The sequence below is a fragment of the Pagrus pagrus genome, assembly GCF_965226575.1.
Source record: "Pagrus pagrus genome assembly, chromosome: 6".
Classification (NCBI taxonomy): Eukaryota; Metazoa; Chordata; class Actinopteri; order Spariformes; family Sparidae; genus Pagrus; species Pagrus pagrus.
Window position 1 is genome coordinate 23516742 of NC_140190.1, and position 12124 is coordinate 23528865.

The 12124-nt window shown below is 40.2% G+C and overlaps 1 protein-coding gene across 3 annotated transcripts in view; it reads left to right on the forward strand.

Annotated features, from left to right (window-relative positions):
- Positions 1-12124, forward strand: part of dennd1b (DENN/MADD domain containing 1B) — a 114927-nt gene that overhangs the window by 624 nt on the left and 102179 nt on the right. For all 3 annotated transcript variants that reach the window (XM_084354561.1, XM_084354560.1, XM_084354562.1), the window contains exon 2: positions 460-524. In XM_084354561.1, coding sequence (XP_084210687.1) covers positions 460-524 — 65 coding nt within the window. The remainder of the gene's footprint in view (positions 1-459; positions 525-12124) is intronic.

Below are 12124 nucleotides of genomic sequence, written 5' to 3' on the forward strand. Positions count from 1 at the left end.
CCATCTCCAGCAGTGGGTTTAACAGCCAGGCCAGCTGGCTCGACAGCATTTGGGTCAGTCTGTTGCTCTGTCTGCTAGCTTGACCACCAATTAGCAGCTCCGCTAGCCAAGCACACAGCTTTAAATAGGCTACATGTGGACACGACAGCGAGCAAGTTTGCCCAGATATGTTGTCAGAGATAGGAAAACTTCCCATTCTTTGCATTCAGCCACTGTCAGCTTTAGCTAACGTGCTGTTATTGACATAGTTGGCTATTGACAGTGTGACTCACATAAAGTAGGACAGCTCCATTATGTGATTACAAATATACCAAAGGCACATGTGATGGAATCCAGTGCAGTTGTCATGTGTGCTAATGTGGACTGCACACTTGTTGGCCATGATTGTGTGTAATAACAGCTGCCTGCCCCTGATTTCCCCCTGAGTGAACTGTGTTTTATTTATTTATTCATTTTCAGGGAGAATCCAGAAAGAACATTTGAGCTGGTTCTACAGGTGTCATGTCCAACATCTGAAAATGAAGGTAGGGGATGTTGTTATTTCTATTAAAGGTCCTTTTTATAAGGAAAGTTGATTTTTGAATCTCGCTCCCAACTCGTCAAAAACTGACACATTTGGATTGTAGGACGGGTCAGCTGCCATTCTCCAGCGTCAGTTTTTGACGAGTTGGGAATGAGACTCAAAATCAACTTTTCTTACAAATAGCACCTTTAATAATGTGCTATTAATGTCAGCCTGTACTGATAAAATGCCTTCGGAACAATGCCTTGAAAAATATCAACATTAGATACCATGTCAGAGACCACAGAGAAACATTGTCACATCATTGAGGGCATAAAAGGAAAAAGAAATCTTAAATAATACATATAACAAGGCTTGTGTACTAGGGGTCGACTGATATGGCTTTTTCAGGGCCGATACAGATACCAATTATTAGAGATCAAGGAGACTGAAAACTGATATTTAGGACCGATATTCATTTGCAGTAAAAATGAAACTCTTTGTGTCGAAATGTTGAACAACCAGTGATGGAATGAACTAAAATAAAAATTTCAGGTACTGAATACTTCAATTACTTTATACTTCCTCACCTCTACAGTTATTTGATACATGTAGTTACTAGTTACTTTGCAAATTCTGATTATTCAGTGTTTATAGGCTGTTAAAAAATTAATTTAATTGTGACGTGTTAACAGTCAGATATTATTGTGGGCGGACATTGTGTGAGCGGCAGAACCAAAGAAGCACATTTTTTAATTAGTTTATTTAATTGGCAATCAGAAAAATGCTGAATATGGGCTCTGATGATTGGCCAGAGCTGATAATCAGTCTACCACATTGTGTACTGTATTGTTAAGAACTACAGGGTCTAATTTAATTTACTTCTGGAGGAGGTAGAGCAATGTGGGAACTTCAGTAGTGCAAAAACTAGCGCTGGTGTTTCGATACTGCGAAGTATTGAAACCTTTCAAATATTTAAAAGGGGAAGCAAGGGATGCAAATTAGAAGCAACACATTTGACATTTGATTCATCATCACAGTCATTTTCTAAGCCAAGCATGTCCCAGATTCACAGAATCCATTATTTTTGATTTAACATCAGTTGCTTTCTGATGTTTGTTCAGACAAAACAAGATATTTAAAGACGTCAACTTGGGGTCAAGGGAAGTTTGAAGGGTATTTGTCACTATTATCTGACATTTTATAGACCAAAAGATAAATTGATTCATGGGGAAACCAATTGGCAGATTGATCGATAATGCAAATAACCATTAGTTGCCGCCCTAAATAGAGCATATTAATTTGAAATGATTGTTACATCTGTCAGTGCTGAACAAGTCGATTGGTATTGCATAAAATAAATTGTCTGATATTATAATAATTGGTTTCCACCATCTCAAAAGGAGGGATTTTCTGCCTCTCTCAATTTCATATCTTTTGATTTAATATCTGTGGGTTTTGGCTGTTGGATAAGCACAACATGACACATGAAGATGTCAGCTTGTGCTCTGGGAGATTTTGATGGACATTTTTTACTCAAATGTCTTACATTTTATAGACACAACAAAGAATCGATTGATAAACAAAGCTTAAGTGTTAAGGTATTTGTCAATGAAAACAATTGTCAGTCATGGCCTTAATATCCATCTTGAGAAAGATGTCTATGTGTGTTTCCCAGTTGTGTTTTTTTTGTCTGCCATGTGTTTGTAAAAATGATTGTTTGTAGTGTAATTACAATGATTATAAGGCTGCACAGCCAAGTTTACATGTAACACCGGCAGCAGTGTTTACTAAATACTTCTGAACAGTATTTTAAGCCAGACAGCGAGCGTCACAGACCTGCAATGCATGACTGAGTTCAGTCTTCCACGATGAGAGCAATAATTATGTCTGTGGTGTTATTATGTGTGCACCAGAGTGAACTCTCAAGAACGAGAGGATGTCAACACTGAGTTCAACTGTAAAATGATCAGAGATGTTAGCTGCTTAAAGATATTTGTTACTGTTCTGCGTTCTTCATTTCTTTGACTGATTTTCCGGTCTGCATTATTCTGTTATTAAGCCTGACCATGAGTTAGCCAGTGCGGGCATTTCTCTTGTATCCGTGACCCCACACTGATTGTTTTAGAAAGATCACGCTTGGGTCAGCAAGCTGCATCAACTGTTCTGCTGTTTGCAGTGGTCAAACATTCCAACAGAGGTGGCCAGGATAAAAAGTGTTCAGACTAGCCCAGGAAATGACTGTGGCCAATGAAGAACAACACCATGTACCTTTATGAATATGGGAAATACAGTAACCTACATTTCACATCAATATCTAATGTCGCCCATAAGTCAAATATCATGTAAAAACATTTTCACTGCACATTACACCAGCTGTCTTATTTTGCCCACTTGGTTTTGACGTTAAAGAGGTGTTATGTGGACGGTTCACTTGTGCAGCTGCTGAGCTGACCAGAGTAGACTGGAAGTTGTCCTTGGATGTGATTCTGATATTGGATTTTAAACCAAACTCATAAACCACCGGCCTGCGCTGTAATAACTGACTTCCCCCACGTATGATCCAGGGTCAGACTCATATCCGGACTCCTGCTCCCTGGAGCATAGCTACAGAGCAATGTTTGCACACCCCTCAGGTCAAGTGGAACATACACATTCAGCTCAGTCATTTGACTGAAGTACTCTCTCTGCCCTGTGCTGAATCCCGATTGGATGTAAGGATGTCCCTGTTGAAGACGTTGTTATGATGTATATGTGTAGTGCTGTCCTCCAGCAGGGGCTTATGGCTGTAGCAAATAGTTTTTAAAGGAGTGGTTTCAGATAACCATTTGAGGAATAACCTTTAACTTCTCACTTCTCTCCGAATCTGATCTATTTCATTTTCTTTGACTTGGCGTTAGCTGAAGTCTGTGTGAAATGAAATGCTTTTTAGCCAGTGCTGATTGGACTATTATTATTTTACTAGGCCCGAATGGATCGATTGTGTGCAAATATTATATGTTTACATGCGGTAACCCCTAAAATATAAACTGTCATCTATAAGTGTATACATTTGTCTTTATTTTGTGGTGCATACTTTTATTATGAGCTGAAAGGGTTAACGCTGTGACTCATAACAGAACAGCTTTGGTCAGCTTTGAAACCTCCACAGTCACTCACCGCAAACTAGAGCCATTTCTCCTACAGACAAGCATTAGATACTTGGCCAAAAAGCACCACTTCACATTCACACATTATCTTCCCACTAACACACAGAGGCAAACAAACAATAGTGCAACCATGATAGACTATAATTAAATTGTCATAGCAACATGGTGTCGAACATTTGAGCATTTGGAGAAGTGGTGCAAGGTTTCAGCTTGCTCATATTTCTCATATCTTCTCTTCACAGTTTAGGGAATACAAGTTTAATTTTAGATTGATTTTGGCTGCATTTCAGTTGCTGTGTACTCCTTCTACCAGCCATCCAGTTTGCTCTGCAATCGCATGCTTTAAAATGACTGAAAGGGTGTCCTCTTTGAATGACTGGAAAGCTTGGTGTGTGCACAGTTTTGCTGATGCCGCATTGCTGTTTTGCCAGCCTCACCACATCCTGGTCCTGCAGGTCTGAAACTAGATCCACGTGAAACGGCATGGTATGAAAGTAGAGTAAGGTAGTTCCCGTTGTCTATACCAGTCATAATCAAAGTGCAGAAGAACCTGTACTATTGCGAGATGAAAATAGCTGAACTCTTTACAGATGGTCAGCACACCTATCCCTCAACTTCCTGTGTTGAGGTGGTTTCACACCTACTGCAGTCAACATGTGTGCAGTTGACACCCTCATGTTTGCAGACAGGACTGCATTAAATTATTTCATGGTGACTGTTGGTATCGAGTAGATAGTTCACTCATTAGAAAGTTAACATTTTGGCATAGAAATGTAATATTTCTCTATATGTCAGGCTATCTTCAGCCTACACAAGTTATTCATGCTAATGTTAATAATTAATCAATATGTAATTAATCACTGTGAAGATTTCAAACTCAACTGACAAAGAGCTAAATTTGGAGGACGGTTTCATCTATGGAGGTGGTTTCAATGACTGGAGCTGTGCCAACTTTCCACACAGCTGGGATAACAGCACCGTGCACACTATTAAGAACTATTATCTGAACCAGTGATGCAGGCATGGTGTGACAACAGGGTGAAAGGTGTTGCTTACCTTGATGTCTTGTCAGCTTGTCTTGACCCAAACTGAAGTAAGCACCTGCAGCTTTTCATCCAACCAGTTCACTATGGCTGCCTCCTTCTTTACTAAATCTTCTTTTTGATTATTTTGCAAGTATCTTTACACCCAGCCCATCCCTGATCATGTAGATATGCACATATTTTGAAATGAAAAACATCTGACTGTTGTCAAATTTGTTTGTTTGAATAACAAGTGCCAGAGCAGATGTGACAGTTTTTTTTTCCAATCAGTGATTCAAATCTTTATCTTGTGTTTATTTAAATATAAAGCAAGGTTGTGCGGCACAAAACCCAATGTCATGTCAGTGGCTTATAATGTTGTCTTGTATAAGGATTTAATGATTTATCAGTTGTAATTAATAATGACTGATCGTTATTATGGCGAATGATTGATTAAAGTGGCTCTATATTACTATTTGTTGCAGTTTACCTGTATTAAGGACATACATGCACGCACACAGGTGACGCGATACAAGCTCCCTCTAATGGTGTTGCACTGTTCCACTGATCAACAGACTGCAAAAGCACACCAAGATATGTTGGAAAAGCAGGGAAGAGGAAAACGACCAGCTAGTAAACATGAACGTAAACAATGCTGGAATGACCCATATTTAAAAAATCTGTATTGCAAATGTTTTTTGAGAAAGGAAATGCCAGACCTCAAGGATACACAATATGTGGTTTGGTGAATAGCACTGAATGAAACATAACTTTGTTTTGTAAGAAATTTTCACAAGGAACCTTTAATGAAGTTGCTTAAAATGTGCATCGCTTGTTGAGTATTGTCATCTGAAGATGCGATTGCCATTTCAGCACATTTTGTCACATAGCATGTCCAGGAATAAAAACCTGACAGTGGTCCAATCTAAAAGCAGCTTCACAAAAATAAACTCTTTCTATCTGTGCTTTGTTCTTTGTTGTGAAGTGCTCACATCGTACACATTTGACTGTTAAGTACACCGCTGTTAGCAAGGTCTCATAAGACTCTAGAAGTCGTATGATGTTGAGCCAACAGGGCCATTCAACTACTCTGAATAACACAGGCTTTGCTGCTATTGATGTATGACCTTTTAGCCCGAACATCAAGCCTGATTCACAGGCATCCAGATCAAGTTTTTGTCTGACTGTTGTCAAGGAGAGTGCTTTTTGTTAGTGTGTAGCTAAAAGCAAGTATTTTAGAATAATTAACTCTGCCAGTGTTCTCAGTTTGTTCCTGTTGGACAAAGTCCCAATTATTACACCCATGGGCAGGTTGGATTTTTCCTGTCTTTTGGCAAACACTTGAGTAACAACATAACATCAGTGGTGCAGGTAAGAACACAAAAGTCCATCACCTCACAGATTTGACTATTATACAGTAGTGGTTGAGATTTGACAAGAGCATCAGCATTCCACAACAGAAGTGTTGCTGGGGAGAAAAACATGAAAATAAAGCTCACAGCTACAATGGTGGCAGTGTTCATATGTGGACTTGGCCCCGCACTTCTAACCATGGATGTGTGGATAGATGACAGACACTGGCCCTTTTTCCTCATGCAGGTCCACGGAGACCTGGCCTCCCTGTTCAGCCTGAGCTCAGTTCCGCTTAGCTCTGTTGGCTCAGTCCTCTGTGGATGCTCAGGCTGTGAGTGAGTGTTGCCTGAGAGCGTGACTGGCATGCTAGCTACTAGCGGCCCTGGCTACATAAAGCCATATTGATGTGCTTCCAAGATGCTGCCAAAGCTAGCAGATGACGCTAACGCTGCCAAGGCAGTAGGTGGGGACAGATGCTACCTGTCCTCGCCCGCTCCCTCCAGCCAGATTGTTCCCAGTAACAAAGCAATAAACTTAATAGATCAGCATATCAGTTTTATAGCAACATTCTTGCTGCAATTAGAGGGAACGATTTACTGTTTAAGTAAAAAAAAAAAACACCTCAGTGAGGGCAAGTTGGTTAGCACTGATGCAGCACAGGATTATGTGTTTGGGTTTGAAACTTGGCCCTGGGTCTTGTTCGTGTAGTTTGCTTTTCGTGCCCTTTCTGTGCACCTCCCTCGGTTCTGACGTAGTGATGAATTTGGAGCTGTAAGTGCTCTGAATTAATAAATGTGTATGTTTTTCCATGACATTCTGTGCAATCTGCACAAGATGACACCCCTCTAGCTTCAGTGGATGGTTGAAAACAGTTGTTATCTTGTTTCCATCTCGTGCTTGTTCCTGTCAGTTGTAAACCTTGGGGTATGTGTCACTTTGTGTCTAAGATAAGAAACTCATCATCTGCTCCAGTATCTTACAATAGCTCCTCACTACTATAAGTAGTGTTTAATTGTGCACTTGCATTGGTTTTAGACTCCTCGTTCATATATACGTTAAGGAAAAGCAGATTGCAAATCAAAAAATTCACATGGCCTTATAGCTTCACTTTGTGTAACTATGAAAAGTTACTTTTGTTCTGTATCCTAAGAAAATTTTCACTGAGACCCAGAGGTCTCATGGTGTCGCCTACTGTTCGTTAGTTAGTGATCAGTCTGCTTTCCTCTCTGCTGTAGCCCCCCTCAAGCAGCGCTGTGATGTTCCATTTTTTTTTCACCCCTTCCCATTTCCACCCTTCGTATTCGTAGAGCAAAACTCCCGTGTAGTAGAACTTTTAGAAAAGGTTGAATGTTGACATTCTGCAAAATGTCAGAATTGCTCCTTGACCCAAGCTTTGTCGGTTCTGCCGTTTTGATTGGATTCCGGCTGCGTGTAGAGTTCATGGTGGGCTCACACTCAGACGGGAGGCCATTGGAGTGCTAACAGATGCCATGGCAGCAAGGAGGGTGTTGATTGGTCATTAGAGAGGCCACACTCCTCCACTCACACTCCTGAGAGGACCCCAGGGTCTCACACTTTGTTTATCTGACAACCCTCTGCCTTTCTCTTTTGTCTCACCCATATGACTTTGCTAAATTGGCTCTTTTACTCAGAATCAGTTATCACCCAAGTCTTTGTTGTCTTCTATCTGTTTCCTCTGAAACGAATTGAGGAAGTCTCTTAACTTCCCTGCAATGGTATGGTAATGGCCACAGTGTGAGTGAACTTTGAGAAATCCCCTCCCACTCTATTTCCTCTGAGTGTCTATAAGAACATGTCTGATCCTCTGTCAAACTTTTCAGCAGCTTAACCTTATTTTTTGTCTGCATTGTGGGTGGAGATATTTGGGACTGTTCTGCCCTTTACTTTTGTGAACACTCTTAATGACATGACAAACTGAAACATTAGACATTTTGTTGGCACTTTGTGTCCCAGAGTTCCCTGTTAATGTAATACAGTAGGCACATACATGACCTGAGAGCACAACCATTAAAAAAAGTTTTTCAGTTTCATCTGAATGAAGCAGGCTTTAAATTGAAAAGAAAATCGAGCGTTATTCAATGTGATTTTAAGTGGTATAAGCAACTTCAATATTTATGTTTTGATGGTATTGCATTGCTGTAGTAGGTAGTGTGTCACTCGGAGCCAAAACTTAAAAATGCATTTTAAATTGGCGTGGAGTAGTTCTACATTCACAAATCAAGACTATTGTTTGCTTCTTCAACATTTCCACACTGGATCTCCCTGAAATGTTCTTCATCATAGTTTTTCCTGCGTACTACATAGTAAGATATAACATAAGACTTGTTTGTGTTTCCATTTTAGTTAGTTGTTTGATTCCACCAGTCATGACTGCGTCACGTTCTGGCAGCAACACCATTTTGTTACGTCCTCCATGTGGCATCGTACACGGTTGCGATTTTGTTGACTTACTTACTTACTGATTTGGTCACTTTTCCTTTATTTTTGTGCTTCTACACAAGTAAGACGGCTACATAGTCGAGCATTTTCTATTTTTGTCTGCTTCGATATACGATCAGGAGTCTGCACAGGGTGTTTTGTTTCTGCCCAGCTCAATCTGCTCTGTGAAGCTTGACCAAAAATTGTCAAAAACACACTAGTCACATCTGAAATAGCAAGAACTGTTCGGAATGGCACTGCGATCAGCTCCGGCAGCCATGTCGCAGCCGGTACACAATGCAGCCATGCCCAGTGGAATCAAGCTGTTACTACTTTTCTCAGTGCTCTACAGCCTTGTTCTTTTGTTGGTGTGTGGAGTCATTTGTAGCTCCCTACTCGCACTCACTCATCCATTCAGTAACTGTGTAGTGGCCTGCTGCTTGCTGGGTTTGGTTCCAGCTCTTTTCTTATTTAAAAGAGATGGCAGCAAGTGTTATCTTGGCCTGCTTTGTCACAGATTATATGGTGAAACACAGATTAAAAATCTATAACTTTTAGAATTGTTTGCATGTGGATTGTTACGCAGTTGAGGGCACTAATAAAAAATCCAAGCCAGAAGAATAGATTTTTTTTCAGTCTCTTTATTTCGGGTGCACATGTCTTGAACATCTGCCTTTTCATGCATCCGTGTTTTACTCACATCTTGTATCTTCTGTCGCTACCTGTTCTTCCACTTGCATGTAAACTTTTTCTTTGAGATCACACGTTGTTTGCACAGTTGCAAACAAGGCGCAATCCTTCTTGTGCCCCTTTCTGATCATCACTCGTTATGACAGGGACAGATGGGCCCTACAGGGAGAGCGGAGACAGCGAACAGGTCACTGGGACTTTTCAGGTGGTGCCATGTGACCTTGATACACTCACAAACACACCCACACACATCTACCACAACCAGGTGGACAGCTGTGGGTGGACTTCTCTGTTGTTTCTTCAGAGCACAGAGTATTATTGGCCAGAGCATGAAGAACTGGGGCAAAATGAGATGGGGTGGGGCAGGGAGATCGGGGGGAGAGGATGAGGGGGGTCATGGATATGCTGATGGCAGTAGTCTATAAAACTGAGAGGTGAGATACTGGCAGGGGTTGCTGGCTGAGCTTTCCCACCGGCGCATTATTGAAACTCCAGGGACAAACTGATATTAGTGCGAGTGTGTGATTACAGGTACATGTATAAGTGTGAAGTGTACAATTATGCATATGGCTGTGTTCGCACGTGCACGGCCGCAAAGATGTGTGCGACTGTGCATGAGAAAGAGACAGAGAAGCTGTGAGAGCTGCAGGAGGCTCATCTGAATTCGCTAATGCTGCCAGACTGGGAGAACATGGAAAGACTTCTAGGCACTGACGTTCACAGGCTATTTTTAGACTTCCCCTTTCCACAGCGAAAAAGTGGGGAAAAGTAGGGACCTGATCAATGATTTAAAATGAGACAATTGTGATGAATGCGGTAGAGTTTCATCACATCACCCTCACTCCTCACTTGCAGCCTCACAGCATTGTTGTCTGTGGATCGTTCTTTGACGTGTCTGTGTGCATTGCTATGCATCTTTGTGTGATGGCAGATGAATTTATTCCCCTGTGACCACTCTTAAGTTATGCTCCAGAGAGCTGTGGGAATTTTATGTGTTTAAAAATAAAAACCATGAAGCAAAGGCGAGGATGATGTCCAGCTGATTTTAGCTTGCAAAAAACTGCTAGTGTCATCGTGAAGCTAAGCTCTTCTAAACATGTATCATGTCAGAGAATGACAGTAGATGGCCAGGAGTATATATGTCCAGCACAGCAGATGGCACAGGCATGTACAACCAGACACACATACATGCACACCCCCACAAACACACACAACCAATTATTGTGAGCCAAAGAACAATGATTGGCTAGTTCTTCTGCATGTAATACCGATGTGGCCTAGTTTAGCCCACAAATGATGAGGATTAGTGCAGCTCCTGCTTTAATGTAGCTTTGGTGATGTTAATCTCTCCTAGTCTGGCAAATGGGATTTCGTAAAAAAAAGCTCTGCTCAGAAATATGTTGTCTTTCGTGACTGTCATGTTGAGCAGATTTTATGATGACAGGATTTGAATAGGATTTGGGGTTGACTCACTTGTCATGACTACATCAACCGGTCACCTTCTCTTGTTGTGTGCAATGGGACTGATAGCCATTAAGCTCATAAAGCTTTTATCATGAAGGATTTCAACTACAATAGTCAAACCTACAATATTTTTGCAATATTGATATCAAGGTATTTGGTCAAAAGTATTGTGATATTAGATTTTGTCCTTATCACCCAGCCCTGTAATAGCTCACTGGTACATAACACTAAGAGAGCTCTTTGTATTTGTGTCATGTGTTTCATGCAATTAAAACTTTACTAATGTTGCATAATAATGCATTGTGAACATACTCATAATAAGTCATAATTGCGTTATAATGCACCTATAGCGCCACGCTAACATTGTAGGGAATTGATTGTAAAATCGGACTCATCCATTCGTTGGTAAGTGTTGGTACCTGTTAAGAAATACCTTTTACAGCATTTTGTGTGCTGTTCTTGCATGGACTTAATGATATTTATTCACTTTACTTAAAGCAAACAGTGACCATTTGTAGTGACTTATGACCAACTTATAATGTTTTACATCTTCCTATAACACAGGGAGTTATTACTTTACCTAAGGCAACTAATGGCCACTTACAGTAAGTTATAATAACATCATAATGCAATATAACAGGGATTATAATGTGTTTTAATATGATTATAATGTGTTATGATGAGGATTTTTGTATGACGTATTGATACTTGACCTTTTAACTCATTATAAAATGCTCTTTATTATGTTATGATCGTTATAAAGCATTTTAATTATTTACGCCTGTAACGCAATATGTTTAGAATGCATTGTGGACAACCACTTTTTGGTTTATGTGGAGTTTAAAATCTTGACAAAGATGTGTACAAAATATATATGAATTTAGTACATTGTGCTGGTTAATTCAAGCAGTTGTCAAGTGCTTTAGAGGAGATTCAAAATATCAAGATATATTGTGTATCTCGATATAGCCTAAAATGATTGCAGTATTATTTATGGGCCATATCTCCCAGCCCTAATTATTTTCTTCTGGCAGTCATAGGTACTGTATATCTTACTCATGTTTTATTGTTAGCAAATAATATATAATGCAAAATGATGAGTATTCATTTTGCAGGCAAGTCTCCAGCATTCTGCAAACCCCACTATTAGACAAATAGAAGAAGAAGAAGCAGATAAAGGCAGAGATTATTACAAAGGATGCAGTCTCAGTGTTTGTGTTCTGGTCTCACAGGGCTGCTGACATGTAGACTGATGTAACATGATCGAAAAGATGAATGATGAAAAGACAGAAATGTATTTTCCTCGGCAATTAAGGAAATCAACCTACTTATTGACATGATATGAGTACTGGTATCCTGACATCTAGACTGTTGTCCTTTAGACCTTAATTTTGTGGTCAAGGGCCGAACCCAAGTCAAGCAGAACTAGTAATATAAGCCCACTGTCTGTGCTGTCATCTCAGCTTCTATCCTCACTATTTACATGTCAACAGCTATGCCCTTAG